General features: G+C 36.3%; 1 protein-coding gene across 18 annotated transcripts in view; it reads right to left on the bottom strand.

Moving 5' to 3' along the window:
• GPHN (gephyrin) overlaps window positions 1-16,358 on the bottom strand; it is a 645,091-nt gene that overhangs the window by 228,388 nt on the left and 400,345 nt on the right. For 9 of the 18 annotated variants that reach the window (XM_040477426.1, XM_040477422.1, XM_040477423.1 and 6 more), the window contains 3 exons: window positions 13,517-13,583; window positions 7,336-7,608; window positions 5,900-6,007 (listed from right to left, as the gene is read on the bottom strand). In XM_040477426.1, the coding sequence (XP_040333360.1) occupies window positions 5,900-6,007; window positions 7,336-7,608; window positions 13,517-13,583 (448 nt within the window). The remainder of the gene's footprint in view (window positions 1-5,899; window positions 6,008-7,335; window positions 7,609-13,516; window positions 13,584-16,358) is intronic. The other 9 variants (XM_040477428.1, XM_040477433.1, XM_040477431.1 and 6 more) reach the window with 1 other exon arrangement.

Below are 16,358 nucleotides of genomic sequence, written 5' to 3'. Positions count from 1 at the left end.
GTTAGCATGCAAAATGGCCTATCCTAAAAAAAGTTCTATCAGTAACTTCAATGAAAGCATGATTAACATATATGCCGGTAACAGAGCTAGAAAATACAGGTAATATGGCAGATACCGATTTAAAAAAAGATCTTCTGAGGCTAGATTGATCAGATACATGTAGCAAAACAAAATTTAACAAGAATAAATGTGAAGACCTGCATTTAGATTAAACTTAATGACAAAAAATACAAAAGAATTATGATTCATATTTACAAAGAAAAGCCATACTTTATGATTTTGTCTAGTGAACATGAGGTCGACACTAACATATTTTTTTATAAATGTAAAATTAAAAAAAATTTTTTTTCAATGTTTATTTATTTTTGGGACAGAGAGAGACAGAGCATGAACGGGGGAGGGGCAGAGAGAGGGAGACACAGAATCGGAAACAGGCTCCAGGCTCTGAGCCATCAGCCCAGAGCCTGACGCGGGGCTCGAACTCCCGGACCGCGAGATCGTGACCTGGCTGAAGTCGGACGCCCAACCGACTGCGCCACCCAGGCGCCCCTATAAATGTAAAATTTTAAATCTTCATGATTTTATTTCTTTATAAGGACTATTTATACTTATTAAAATTATTCTCATGTTGTTTGAAATTATTCAGAATTTTTGTTGTTCTCAATGGTATTAATCAGAGTCTGTATGAAAATTTGTTTTGCCATATGAACTTGTGTTCCAAGAAAATAAAAAGTATTATCTTGCTGATACCTGCATTTAAGTATCAATTTCTGATAGTTTATATAAACCACTTAAAATACTATCTGCTGCATAGTTAGCATTAAAAAATTACCTTCTTGGGGCGCCTGGGTGGCTCAGTTGGTTAAGCGTCTGACGTCAGCTCAGGTCATGATCTCACTCACAGTTCGTGAGTTCAAGCCCCGCATCAGGCTCTCTGCCGACAGCTCAGAGCCTGGAGCCTGCTTCGGATTCTGTGTCTACCTCTCTCTCTGCCCCTCCCCTGCTCAACCTCTATCTTTCTCTCTCAAAAAATCAACATTAAAATAATTTTAAAAAAGTTATCTCATCATCATTACTATAGTCACTTAATATATTGGCTTACTACAGGGAAAGAATATGCTGATTATCTGTTTCATGGAAGAGTCCTTACACATCATGAGCATTGATAACCATATCTTGGTTTTTTACATCTGTCTTGTAAACTTAGTTAATGGACAGTCTCACGGAACATATTTAACAAATATTTATACAATGTATAATATGTTCCAAGCTGTGCTGTATGTTGTATAGATCAATCATATAAACTAAGAGATGTGATACTTGTCCTTATGGACCTTACAGACTACATATATAGGTATCAAACACATGAATAAGTACACAATTGTAAATTGTGATAAGTGCTATAAAGGAAAAGTATTAAATGCTATAAGAGAAAGTAACTGTAAGAATAATTTAGACTGGAGGAGGCAGATCAGGTCTTTCTATGAGAAAGAGATACTTACAATGAAACATAAAGAATAAATAGAAGTCAGCCAGGCAAAGAGTGGGGTTAAGAACGTTTTAGGTAGTGGGGACAGAACATTCCCCAAGGCAAGAAAAAGCTTGATGAAGCTTAGTGAGCAATGAGGAAAGGGAGAAGAATGCTAAGAGAAAGGCCTAGAAAAGTTGGAGAGAGCCAGATCAAGTAGAATCTAGCAGAACAAGTCAAGGAGTTTTAATTTTATTCTGTATGGAACAAGAATCCATTGAAAGTTACCAGTAGAAAAGTGACATGATTTACTTCATGCTTTAAAAAGTGGACTTGGCTTTGAGAGGAAGAGTAAACTGAAGAGAGGCAAAGGTGGAACTGATGAGACTAGCCACTGAAATAACTTGAGATGAAAGATGATGGTGGATTAGACCAGATTGTTCTCTGGGAATTCATCATGCCAAGTAGTTTCAAAATAGCCACTGATAAATCTCATAGAATTTTCTAGAATAAAATTTGGACTAGTTTTGTACCTCATGAGAACACTAAACAGTTATGATATACTTATAAAACTAGTTCATTTAAGAATATATTCTCTTGTACTATACTGTGAGTTCCTCAAGGGCAGGGCCGAAATCATATATAATCATTTAAAAACTCACAGCATCCAACAGAGTGATATATGCATATTAGTTTCGAGATAAATATTTGGTGAGTGAACGTAATACAAAAGGAAAGGAAAGATAAATATAGATTAGATCTATGAAAAGGTTTAGGGAGGAGGCTGGACTTTAGCTGGCACAAGAATTTTTTAGAATTTTTATTTTTATTAAGTTTTTATTTAAATCATTAGTTAACATAAGGTGTAATATTAATTTCAGGTGTACAAGACAGTGATTCAACAGTTCTATATAGCAACCGGTGTTCATCACAAATGCACTCCTTCATCCCCTCACCTATGTAACCCATTGTTCCACTCACATCCCCTCTGTAACCATCAGTTTGTTCTCTTTAGTTTTAAGAGCCTGTTCTTGGTTTGCATCTTTCTTTTGCCTCCCCTTTGCTTGTTTGTTTTGTTTCTTAAATTCTACAAGTGAAATCATATGAAACTTGTCTTTTTCTGACTTGTTTTGCTTCACATAATATATATACACACATACGTATCACATTGGCTTTATCCATTCATCAGTCATTGGACATTTCAGCTGTTTCCATAGTGTGGCTATTGTAGATAATGCTGCTATAAACACTGGAGTGAATGTATCCCTTCAAATCAGCAGTTTTATATCTTTGGGTAAATACTGAGTAGTGAGACTGCTGGATTGTAGGGTAGTTCTATTTTTAACTTTTTGAGGAACCTCCATACTCTTTTCCAGAGTAGCTGTACTAGTTAGTTCACACTCTCACCAACAGTGCAAGAGGGTTCCCCTTTTTCCACACCCTCACCAACACCTGTTGTTTGTTGTGGCACAAGAATACTTAATCTAAGGGATAGGCCTTGCAACTAAGCTCAACATTTGTGTGCATAGCCCCTTGGAGAGGGGAGGCCACAGTAATCACATTTCCAAAGGAGGTCACCACCTATAAAAATATAAGAACCACTTATTAGGCCTTAAATGATATCTAAAGGTAGAATAAGAAGGAAAAAGAAAGGATTGTTCAACTGGGCAAAGGAAAGAGGAGGTATGAAGAGAGAAATGTATAAGTAGCATCTGAAAGCTGAGTTGGTATCAGTGAGGTGGTTGACTCCCTAAAATAATGAATGCTTACTTTTATTCAGACACTGAATTAAGTGCTTTTATATCCATTTTCCTATTTGAATATTCACAACTTAGTCATTAAGTAATAATGATGTTAATATCATTGTTCTTCCTATTTTAGAGAAGACTGGGGCTTAGAAAGGAGAAGCACTACACCCAATGTCATAGAGCTACTAACTGATGGATCTGAAAATATATGATGCCAAAATTCATGCTGTTTCATAAAGCACAATGCATATTGCTACCCAAATATGAAAAAGGTCTTTGTAGTTTATTTTAATATAGCTTTCTACTTATTTTATGATAATAATAGTTAGCTTAATGTAAAACTTATAAAAACATACATTAGCCCAAATAATCATTACTTATTCCTAACACATAGATACATAATTGGGTCACAATATTACTCAAAGGTCAATGCTAGAAAAAAACAATTGGCATCCTAATAAGTCACCCCTTTACAAACAACAGCAGTGTTATAAGCACTTGCTGGTGTTTTTAATTGAAATTTTGAGAAAATCAACAGTCATTTTTAAAGAAGCACATTAGATCCATGGACATCTTGAGTAAAAATTTTATTTTCTTTTGTAAACACCCATGCATCTTTGTATTCCTTTCAAAGGTCAAGAAAAATTGTGAAAGAGTTTAAAATGGACAAAAATATTAGGTGTCCTGTGTAGTGGACCATTCTGGATTATGTTCACTGTCCATCTTTCAGCTATCTTACAACTCAAACTTGCAGAAAATAGTAATGTAACTGATTTTGTCCAAAGGATTCTTTTATACAAGAGAAGTGTAATGGGCTACTTTGCAGATAACAACTAAAGTGTTACATCTATTTGTAAATTTCATCTCCATTCATTTAGTTCTTAATGTTTACGTATTTGTGTCCTTTGAGTTTTCCTGTGAACCAGTTGTAATACCTTTCTGGTTCCTTCAATAATTAATTAATGAAATAACACCATTGATATGTATTCATTTAGTATTTGTAATAAAGTTATGATTTTAACTTTAAAAATTATTCATTGACAGTTTTAAATTAAGGGAAGCCTAGGTTGCTCAGTTGGTTAGGCGTCCAACCTCGGCTCAGGTCATGATCTGGAGGTCCATGGGTTCCAGCCCTGCATCAGACTCTGTGCTGACAGCTCGGAGCCTAGAGCCTGCTTCAGATTTTGTGTGTCTCTCTCTTTTTGCCCCTCCCTTGCTCATGCTCTGTCTCTATCTCTCAAGAATAAATATTTTTTAAAAAGTTTTAAATTAAAACTTGTTTTTAAAAATGTTTATTCATTTTTGAGAGAGAGAGACAGAGCATGAGCCGGGAGGAGCAGAGAGAGAAGGAGACACAGAATCTAAAGGAGGCTCCAGGCTCCCAGCTGTCAGCATGGAGCCCATTGTGGGGCTTGAACTCATGAACTGCAAAATCATGACCTGAGCTGAAGTCGGACGCTTAACTGACTAAGCCACCCGGAGGCCCCTTCTTTAACAGTTTGAGAGATCATCCACCAATATGCCCAATGAATTCAACTAATAGGACCAGATAAACCACACTGCTGGAAGAGTACACTTTCAAGCACTTGCTTAAGCCCACAGGTATCTTTTTGTCACAACCACAGGTAAATCCCGAATGCCAACAGAATTCTATTTTTTCTTTTGTTCATTTGTTTTTTTCCTGAATTTCACATGAGAGTGAAATCATATGGTATTTGTCTTTCTCTGACTTATTTCACTCAGGATTATACTTTATAGCTCCATCCACGTCACTGCAAATGGCAAGATTTCATTCTCTTTCATGGCTGAATAATGTTCCATAAATGTCTGTTCATGTCTTCTGTCCATTTTTAATTGGATCTCCCTAAGGATTTTAAGCCAAATTTCACTTTATTACTTTTTATTTTCTTCGTTTTTCCCCCCTCTCATTTTATATCCATATTAGTGACTGAGATAGATTTTTTTGACATCCATGGTCTAAATTATTACTGTTTAGTTATACTGTATTTATTTTTTAAAACATTTTTAAGGTTTTTAAAGATTTTTTTTTTTTAATAGTTAGCTATACTTAACAGTTTAATCTTTTCTGGCCTGGAGCTTTTTACAAACTATCATATAGACAGTGACTAAAACAAGTGATAATGTATCCTTCTAAGCTTTTATTTGAAGATTAGTAATCTCAGAAATTGTATCAAGACTCAAATCTCTAAATGGTATTAATGAGAACATAATGAAGGAAAAGAAAATCAGGAGAAAAATCATGAGGCAAAAAGCGACGTTAATTAAATATTAGTTTGACCAATTTGTTTGGATTTTTAAGACTTAAAGTGATCCTTTTAATGGCTTATCTTAATTGAGCCATGTAATTTATTTAAAGGTATTTGATAAAATTACTAAAGGAAAATAATAATTTCTGAGCAATGAATTTCTTGGGGTTGTGTGATAAATGCTCTTTGTCACATATGACAGAATCTTAATGATATTAGAGTATTTAGGTACAGGAGAAACTCTATTAAATTCCTTGATGGAATATGCTCAGTGGCACTTACACTTTTAGAAAAAAGTATGCTGAAGATCCTTCAGAATAAAACACATCTTCCATAAAATGTTATACCTATCTCCAAGGATAGGAGGTAGGCTGTATGCTTGCAAAAATCATTAACGCAAAAGCCTATTGTCTTACCCGTTCATCTGTACTGTCTGTTGCATGATGGGAATAATTGATGAGACCAGGAATGGGCTGCTCACCGTGTGCCATGATAACAGCTGGACTGGTGTAGAATGGATGCTTCTAATGCACAACACATAACAACTATGAGTACAGTGACAGGAAAACATGAAACTATACAAGCAAAATGACTGGAAAGGAAAAGGTGAAAACAAATGAAACAATGAAATGCCAAAAATTGTCAAATGTAGAATGACAATATCAGCTTAGACTTCAAATGTTGTAAGCTTTTTCTTAAGATGGCAATTGATGGCACTTTTTACTCTTTTAATTAAGAGTAAAAGAGAAGATACAATGATTTAAAAATGTACCTAATCAGCTCCATAAAAACAAAATGAAACAAAACAAAGCAAAAATCACATACAACATAACTACTTACTAGTCTTAAGTAAAGACTTAATGGACCACTGAATAGATGTGGAGGCAAAATCATTTGGTCTTCAGTGAAAGAACCACTTACTGGTGGTGTAAAAGGACACCTTAAAAAGATCTCTACGATCCTTTACAATTTATGTGTTGTCAAAAATCCCCTCAAGTTATGTTCATAACCAAAATACCTGGATGACTCTTGAAACTTTAGGAATTAACTTCATATAGTAAGATTAGGTTTTTAATCTTTATGCTCTCAATGAACAATCATTATTCTCAGAAGTGATATGTTACTTTCTAAAGATTTTAAAGCATATTGGGTGGATTATACTAAATATGAATAATAATGTAGATCATGATGTTCTATGACTAAGGTGACTAAATTTATGCAAGTTCCACATGATACTCTATTTACTACCAAAATTGCCCACAGAGAATCTGCAATACTTTGGTACTATTCTAATAATATTACTTTATTAAGTAAAAAATGCAAATACATTGTATCTTATTTCCTCTCTATAGTACTTGGGTAATTTGGGTCAAGAAATATTTAAATAAGTGTTAATTGCTGAAAAACTCTGTCTTTAAAAAAATCTTTATTAAGCTTTCTCAACTAATTTTAAAATTATCTAAGGTCTCTTACCTTCAGTTTGCTGCTCCTTTATGAATTTGTGAATATTTGATGTTTTAAATATAAAAATATTATATATTTAATATGATCACAAAAATGACATTTCTGGAGAGTTCTCAAAATGTCACATTGTTTATCATTACAGCTATACTTCAATAGGTAACAGCAATATTTTTAACGCCTCAAAACTGAGAACTTCAGTGCTTTCAACGAGTCTATCTACATTATGGAGGGAACATAGCTGTGAAGTGTCATGAATACCTTAGTTCTTTTTTAAGGCTGCCTTGAAGATGTACTGAACTTATGAAAAAAATGGGACAGAAAGAGGGATGAAATCAGTACATTTACCTGTGGTTCCTTTAGATCTTTGGGTCTTTGTCAGCGGGCTTACCTTGGCAGCAATGGCTGCTGCAGTTATATGTGATGAAGAACTATCCTCTGTTGAAGCAACACCACTGTCTTTCTTCTCTTCTTCCTCTTCCTCACATTGAACCCCTTTGTCTTCTGTCTGCTTATGGGGGCTAGTTGTGGGAGGAGGGGAAAGAGGAGGTGGTGGGGAAGGTAAATCTTCAAGTTCATCATGCACTTCCTTTACTTTTACAATGGCATCACGTAAAAGGTCAATGGCATGAGGTAGAGCTGGCAGTATAAACTGAAAGCATTCCTGTATACAAGAGGAAGAAAAAAAAATGAAGATAAAACACCTTTACAGGCATATAAAATGGTAGCAATCACATTTATTTGTGATTTTGGATCTATATTTCTTTCTGTCAGTCTTAAGAATAAATCATATTTAAGGTACTGTCTGTAATATGAAATATGAAGCAAACACTGTATATATTAAAGTATTCTCTGTAAGCTGTAGAACTATAGTAATGTATAAGCCTAGAGTACATTTTTCTTAAACTAAAATTTCTATACAACTTTGGGTCTTAAAGAGGCATTATGAGAAAGGCAGGAAACAGTTTTCACCTTTCTAGTTAGAGCAGAGTACTAGAATTAACAAACCAATTGAGGACTGACTTAATTTATTTGGAGAGCTAAAGTTCTGACTACCATCATAAAATACAGCTAGGCAACATTGTGCAATATGCAAAAATAGATATGAGTTTGTACAGAGCACTGCATAAAAATCACTATAGTCTCCTGCTCAAGTGTCCACTGTTACCTGTAATGTATCACCAAAAGAGAATAGGTAGAACTTTAAAACCAGAACATAGGGCCAGATATGTCTGGGGAATGTATCTGGGCAGAGGTTTTTCTCTTTTAAAATAACTTACCTTAAAATCTAAGATATAAAGAAATATCTTAAAATTTACAGAGGGTTATGGGAATATCTGTAAGGGTGCCTAATCTTTTGACTTCTCTTTGTATGGTTCAATCACCTTAGAGATAAAGATTATATGGCAAAGAATTTAACCTTGACTAACGAGAGGTCTGGCCTTTACTCTCAGCTTTTGGGAGGTGAACTCTAGTTCCTGGTCTTGCCTAAAAGGAATGTCACTGATTGCCTGGGTGATCTGCCCACTGGACAATCTAATAATGTGGATTATTATGAGGATTTAGGGAAACATGGGGTCAGTTTGGCCTCTGGAAGAAACTGGAGACTAAAGACAGTTTTTCCTCTGGGAAGGGTTAGACTAAAGGTCAACCATATGGGTAATATGTGATCAAGTCCCAGTAAAAACTCTGGACATCAAAGACAAAGGTGAGTGTGCCTACTTAGTGATATTCTGTGTGTACTGTCTCATATTATGGCCAAGAAGAGGTAATGCTATCCCTGACTCCATGGGAGAGGATGAACAGAAGTTCCTCATTTGAGGAACCTCTCAGAGTTTGCCCTATATGCTACTTCTCTTGGCTGATTTCAATCTGTATTCTTTCCCTGTAATACACCATAACTTTGAGTTTAGCAGCTTTCAATGAGTTCTGTGAGTGCTTCTAGTGAATTATTAAAATTGAGGGTAGTTTTATGGTGCCAGAAGTGAGGGAAGTCTCGTGGAGTGCTCCACATTTATAGCTGGCTAACTTTTGCAGTTGGCCCAAACTCCTTACAGTTGGTGTTAGAAATGAAACTCAGTAGAAAGATCCTGACTCATGTGATCATGAAGCATGATCTGGGAAGAGAACGGAAGAGGGTGGGGATGATGAATCTTTAGAGCCTGGATAAACACAGGATCATGCACAGTATGCAGTTGTAACTGTGCTATGATTAGTTATTGGAGATAAAAGTTAGCAATGGAATTTTGAAATGAAAGATGCAACTTTTAAGGAGTTGTATTGGATGCATAGAGAAACAAGGTAAATATACAATCTCTTGGCTATTGTTATCTGTACTAACTAAAACAAAATGGAGAACGTAGGGGTGGATCCTAAGGTTGCACCAAGCTTAGATTCTGGCTCATCTGACATATAGCTGCTAGCCCTTGAGCTGCTTCCAAAGAAAAATGTTACACTGAAGGAATAAATAGTAATAAAGTTAGATTTATTCATTAGAGAATGGGGAAAAGAGAAATGGGAGACACAAGGGACTTGTCCTGTCAGGGTAGAAATACTTAAATGATTATTAAGAAATGGATGAATAAAGTGAGCACTGTTGGAGGCAAAAGAAAGGTCTTAATGTAGCACCATTATGGGTTGAGCAGACAGATGGGGAGCACTGGTCTCCCAACATTAAAGGGTCCTAAACAAATCTAAATTTACCCTAATTTGAAGGAATTTTAAAAGCTAGAAGGCATAGATAACTAAAAGAAACCTCACCTTGAATCACCTTAAGTGAGGGTCCCAAATCTAATCAATATAAGTCTAGACCAAAGAGTCTGAATCCCTTGGTCCAACCCAGGCCTAGAGATCCAAGGCCATATACACACAAATGGATAAAATGGTCATGGGAAGGAGAAGATCCTTTTCTAGGATTCCTTGACATGGCACTACTCAAGTACTGTGATTCTAACACCTGTTGAAGTTCTAATGAGGGATACAGTTAGACTGGAATTATACAGAGATACAACAGTTGATGGAATTATGGTGAAAGTTGGGATGAAAATTAGAATGTCTGAACAGTGAACTTTATATGAAGTGGTCAGTCTCCTTCACTGGAATATATTATGGGGATGAATATTATGTTTGACTGGATAATTCTTCCCCTACCTAGTACTGTAAAACAAAGCATATAAATCCACTCTTCCACTAACATAGATTGTACATGTCAAGTGGAAATAAGTAAGATTGCCTGAATCAACACAGGTTATTAATTGAAGAAGGGAAAAACAAATCAGCTTGATGGGCTGAACTGCATGTTTGCCCCTAGTTTGGGTTTTTACCAACTGATAGGAAGTGTCCAGGGGCCTGGTGGAGTGCAAACTAGGTTTATAGCAAAAACCTGTGAATGCCACCTAAAAACAACTGCTGGGATTTGGGACCAGAAAATTTCCATTTGAGGGGCATTTACTAGCTTGCTATTGGATTTATAATTGAGACTACCCTATGACTGAAGAACATAAAATTATCTTGAAACCTGAAATATCCATAATGATTTAGGTAATAGTAGAGAAATGCTCTAATGGGAAGGCAATGCCCAGGAGCGTTCCATAATAAAATGGAAATGGTGCATATAGGATCATGCTACCAGGAGAATGCAAGGAGGTACTCACGAGCAGGTAGCCTCTTTTCACCTAGGGCCGACTTCGGAACCACCTGAGGAGCTGCTGGATCCTATGGCCACTTGGGCCACTTGGGCGGTGCCCTATAAACAGCTTTCTACTGATCAACAAAGAGCTGCTTGGTTTATGGATGGCAATTCCAAGGTGAAGGGACAGCATCCTGTTTGGAAGGCCGCCACTCTGATTGAAGAAGGTAAAAACAAATCAGCTCGATGGGCTGAACTGCATGGTGTTTGCCCCTATGTTTGGGTTTTTACCAACTCATAGGAAGTGTCCAGGAGCTTGGTCATATGGTTAGGCAGAAGGGCAATGGAAAATTGGTCTATCAAAGGGATGCCTGTATAGGACATGGAAATTACTCCGGGAATAGAAGGGGTATATTAAAGTAGAATACGTTAATCCCCATCAGAAAAACCCCCTTTCAGAATGGGAAGTTAACTGGAACTCGTGAGCAGATATCCGAGCATGCACGCTTGACATGGCACCTGGGCCCATGAGATGAATGGACAATGGGGGGCTGCAACAATGCAGAGATGGGCTGAATTGATAAATTTCTCTTGTACCCTCTGAGGCACAAAATGCCAACAAGAACTGTTCTGTCTGCTAACAAAAAAGACAGCAGAAAGCTATATGGCAGATTCGATAGGGGAAGGTCCTACACATAGCTAGCAAGTTGGACTGATGTTGCTAGTCTCTGGAGGCTACAAATGAGTCCTAACAGGAATAGACATTTACTCGGTACTGGGCTTTGCTTACCCAATGGTAGATACAAATGCTCAGTGTACTATGAAAGGACTAGGGCAGAAAATATTGTACCAATGACTGTAGAGTCACATTTCTTTAGACCAAGGTACACACTTTCATATTCAGAGCAATGATTTGATAGAAAATTTGAATGGGCAATGGAAACATTTGTTGTCTAAAAAAGGAGGAGCATGGCTTACATACTCTCATTAGTGTGTGGTCACATTCAACGTGAGGGAGGCCAAGGGAGGGTCCCCACTAAATATAGTCCTCTACCTTTCTGGGGAAGAGAGGGTTGGGGGGTGATATTGGTAAGACTATAGTTTTTCTTTAGGACTATACTTTTTCTTTTATCATATCAGATCAACTTTCTTTTTTTCTACCTGATGTTGTGGTGACAGGAGCAGGGCTGCAACTGTGCGTGCCAGAAGCAGGATGATTCCTAAGCAGAAAGTGTATCTTTAAGTCTTTATGTCAAAGTTCCTAAGGGCCTGATGAGGTAGATTATGCCTGACTCCATCTGGACAAATTGGGATTGAAAATGGATGCAGTTACATTGCCTGGTGTGTGCGATTGCTCACTAGTTCTGTACCTACTACGTAACCCTACTTAATATGAATGGAAAAGGACTAAGCAGGTGGCATTTGCTGAATAAGTATTACTAGTGGCAATTTGGACCAGCACAGTGGCCAAATCAACTGTCTCATTCAAAGATTTTCATAGGAAAAGTCCCAAGTATAAATGGAGAGAAGGAGGAATGGTAACTGGAGGTAAAGGAATGAGTACATGGGTTATGCAATGAAAGAGATCCAATATTATATTGGTGTCTCAAAATCCTTAGAACAAGAGGATACTGTTTCTTAGCTCAGTTGTAATAGATGCCAGAAGGGGTAAAGCCCTATGTTGCTGAGACTACTCCTGCTCTGGGAACCTGAAAAGCCTGTAAACCTGAGTAGCATAGTTCTGGGAGACATTTTGGTCATATGATATGATGATGGACTAGGTTGTTAATATCTGTGTAGGACTCCAGTAGTGTGCCAGTATCTTCTGGCTCATATTTCAGGTTATATCTACCACCCTACTGTGAAATGTTATAAAACTGGTGTTGCTAGAAAGATTAGAATACTGATATTGATGATCATATATAATGGGAAATTGGGTTAAATCCCCCTCAAAATATAATACCAATGGAAAAATGATTGGCTTGAAAAAGTCAGCTAATTTCTGTGGTAAATAGTTCTGTTCAAAGTATCACATAATACAAATAGTAGCAGATTGAGGTAGAAAAATTAGTATATTAGTACAAAAATATGAAAATGTGTGTAATGGCTTTAGAGGATAGATTAGCTGTTTCTCAAATTCATCTCTCATACTGGCTTCTTCAAATTTTAGACATATTCATACTGATACTGTTGTTGCATCTGTAATATAAATGCTGTAGTAAATATAGATGCCCAGCCAGATAAATAAAATCATTTTCTATAAGACAGCCTCAGCCAAAGGCCAGGGGGAAGCTTGTGTAATGAAGACTTAACCTTATCTCAAGAGAGTGTGGCCTTTGTTCTCAGTTTTTGGGATGTGATAGGAGTCTTTGTTTGCCTTGGAGATTTGGCCACCAGACAGTATTAACAATGTGATTTATGATGGGTGCTTTGGGCATTTGGGTATCAGTTTTGCCTCTGGAAAGTGGTGGGGACTAAAGGAATCAGCATAACTTTTGGAAAGGGCTAGAGACTAAAGGCCAGCCATATTGGCAGAATGTGATGAGCCCCAGTAAAACTCTGAACACAAAAGGCTTGGCGGCTCCCTGATTGGCAATGCTCCCTGTGCTGCCATACACTGATGCCAAAAGAATAATGCTTTCATAACTCTACAGGGAGAGGATTATAGAAGGTGTGCATTTAGTCCTTCTCTTTTACTCTTGGTTAACTTTAATTTGTATCCTTTCCCTGTCATAAATTATATCCACCAGCATAACATCTTTCAGTGAGTTCTGTGAGTCTTTCTAGTGAATTATCGAAAGTGAGGGTGGCTTTGGGAATATGCTAGGTTGCAACTGGTGTCAGAAGTGAGGGAAGCCTTGTGGAGTGCTCCAGCTTTTTGGTTGACTAATTTGCGGTTGGCTAAAACTTTATACTAAACCATATAAATCTCAAGGTGGCTTACCTGAGATCCTTTCTTGCTACCTGGCAGGTTAATTATGAGAGTTTTACCTCTGATTCCACATACAGGCCTGAAAGGAAAGAGAAACTGGATGAGTACTAAATTGCAATGAATGGTTGGTTTAAATACATTCAACAACAGAGATCAAACATTGTATTTCACATGGGAACAACTGTTTTAGAATGAAATTACTACAGCTAGAGATTCACCAATTGTTACACAAATTGGGCATTCTGGCTGAGGTTTTCACAATAGCTAGTGTGTTAGATTGTAAAGATGTACTGACATAAAATCAGAATATATTAGCCAATTTAAAGAATGGCCAAAATATCGTCTTTCTCTAGCTTCTTTGTATCTCATAGAGTTCTAAGATTTCAATGAGATAAATGTAAAGATGTCTAGCACAGTAATATTTTCAAAAGTCTAAAACAAAGAGCACTCAAGAGTTGAGGGAGACTTAAATTTGAGCTATTGCTTCTTAGTAAAGTGTAAATTTTAAAGTAAAATAAGGTCTCTCACAAATGAATGGCAGTGGGGAGAGTTTGGAGAGCTCAGCTGCTAACAGATCCATTGAAAAACAAGGGCAACTGAAAGCAGAAAGGTCTTTCAAGATTACTGTAAATTTCCAAGCCACTTTTAAACTAGGTGGTTAGATAAGAAACATAAACAATGGAAAAGCACTGGAAGACAGGAATCAAGAGTTGAAGGCCTGGATTTCATATGAGAGTTGGAATCATGCTTTTTCAATAACTGGCTGTGTTACTTTCACCTGGTAACATCTAATTTTCATCAGCTGAAAACAAAGGGATTAGTCTATTTCTAAAATTTTAAAACTAAGATTTTTAAGTCATATAACAATCTTTTCCCTAAACTTGTTCCTATGAATGAGATTATTAACTACTTTCACTCTCTGAAATAACCTAAATTTGTCTTATGTTTTATTGTTTTTTTTTCTTGAGTCCTGTTCACAAAGACAAGAGATGATAGCTATTTACTTTATTTTCCATATTCTTTTAATTGATATATAATTGACAAATAGCATTGTATTAGTTTTAGGTGTACAAAAATGATGCGATATGTATATATATTGGGAAAGGATTATACAATAAGCTTAATTAACAACCATCACTACACAGTTACTATTTTTTTCTTGTAATGAGAACTCTTACAATCTACTTTCTTAGAAACTTTCAAATATACAATATAGCAGTATTTACTATAGTCACCATGCTAACATTACATCCCTTACATTTATCTTATAATTGGAAGTTTGTGTCTTTGACTACCTTCCCCCATTTCACCCATTGTGCAATGCCTGCCTCAGGCAACCACCAATCTGTTCTCTGTATTTATGAGTTTGGTTATTTTTAGATTCCACATATATGTAAGATAATAGTTATTTGTCTTTCTTCATCTGATTTATTTCCCTTGACATAATGTACTCAGGTCCAACTATGTTGCTGCAAGCAGCAGGATTTCTTTCATTTTTACGTTCAATAATATTCCATGCATATACATACCACAGTTTCTTCATCCATTCATCTGTCAATAGACACAGGTTGTTCTATGTCTTGGCTACTGTAAGTAATGCTACAATGAACATGGGGGTGCAGACATCTTTTCAAGATAGTGATTTCCTTTCCTTTGGATAAATACCCAGATGGAACTGCTAGATCATATGGTAGTTCTATTTTTAATTTTTTGAGCAACTGCCATACTCTTTTCCATAGTGACTGAACCAATTTACATTCCCACCAACAGTACACGGCATTCCCTTTTCTGCACATCTTGTTATCTCATCTTTTTTGATAATAGCCATTCTAGCAGGTGAGTAAAGTGGTATTGCATTGCAGTTTTGATTTCCAATTCTTTGTATCTTTTCATGTAACTGTTGGCCATTTAGACCTTATTTGGAAAAATGTTTATTCAGATCCTTTGCCCATTAAAAAAATTTTTTTTTTGTTTTTGACAGAGAGGGAGAGTGAGAGAGCAAGCACAAGTGGGGGAGAGAGGCAGAGGGAGAGGGAGATAGAGAGAGAGAATCCCAAGCACGCTCCACATTCAGCATGGAGCCTGATGAAGGGCTGGATCCCACAACCCTGGAATCATGACCTGAGCTGAAATCAAGAGTCAGATGCTTGACCAACTGAGCATCCTTGCCCATTTTTTAATTGGATTTTTTTCTACTAAGTTCTATGAGTTCTTTATATATTTTGGATATTATTAACCCCTTATTGGATATATAATTTGTGAATATTTTCTTCTGTTCCATAGGTTGCCTTTTCATTCTGTTGATGACTTCCTTTGTTGTACAGGTTTTTAGGTTGATGTAGTCCCATTTATTTTTGCTTTTGTTGCCTTTGCTTTTGGAGTCAAATCCAAAAAAGCACTACCTAAGAATGATGTCTAGAAGCTTATCCACTGTTTTATTCTAGGAGTTTTATGGTTTCAGGTCTTACATTCAAGACTTTATATTGAGTTGATTTTTGTGTATGGTTTAAGATAGGATAGTAGTCCTATTGTCATTCTTTTTCATGTAACTGTCCAGTTTTCCCACCATTTATTATTAAAGACACTATCCTTTCCCCATTGTATTTTCTTGGCTCCTTTGTCCTAAATTAATGGACTACATATGCATGGGTTTTTTTCATGGGTACTTCATTATGTTCAGCTGATCTGTGTCTGTTTCTATGCTTTTGATATATTGTTTTGATTACTATAGCTTTGTAATACAGTTGATTAGGAAGTGTGATGACTCTAGCTTTGTTCACATTTCTCAAGATGCTTTCAATATTTGGGGTTTTCTGCGTTTCCATTAAGAATGATTGTTCTATTTCTGTAAAAA

Source organism: Herpailurus yagouaroundi, unplaced genomic scaffold (genome assembly GCF_014898765.1).
Source record: "Herpailurus yagouaroundi ecotype Mexico unplaced genomic scaffold, PumYag 141, whole genome shotgun sequence".
NCBI classification, from domain to species: domain Eukaryota; kingdom Metazoa; phylum Chordata; class Mammalia; order Carnivora; family Felidae; genus Herpailurus; species Herpailurus yagouaroundi.
This window is presented reverse-complemented; position numbering and strand designations above follow the sequence as displayed.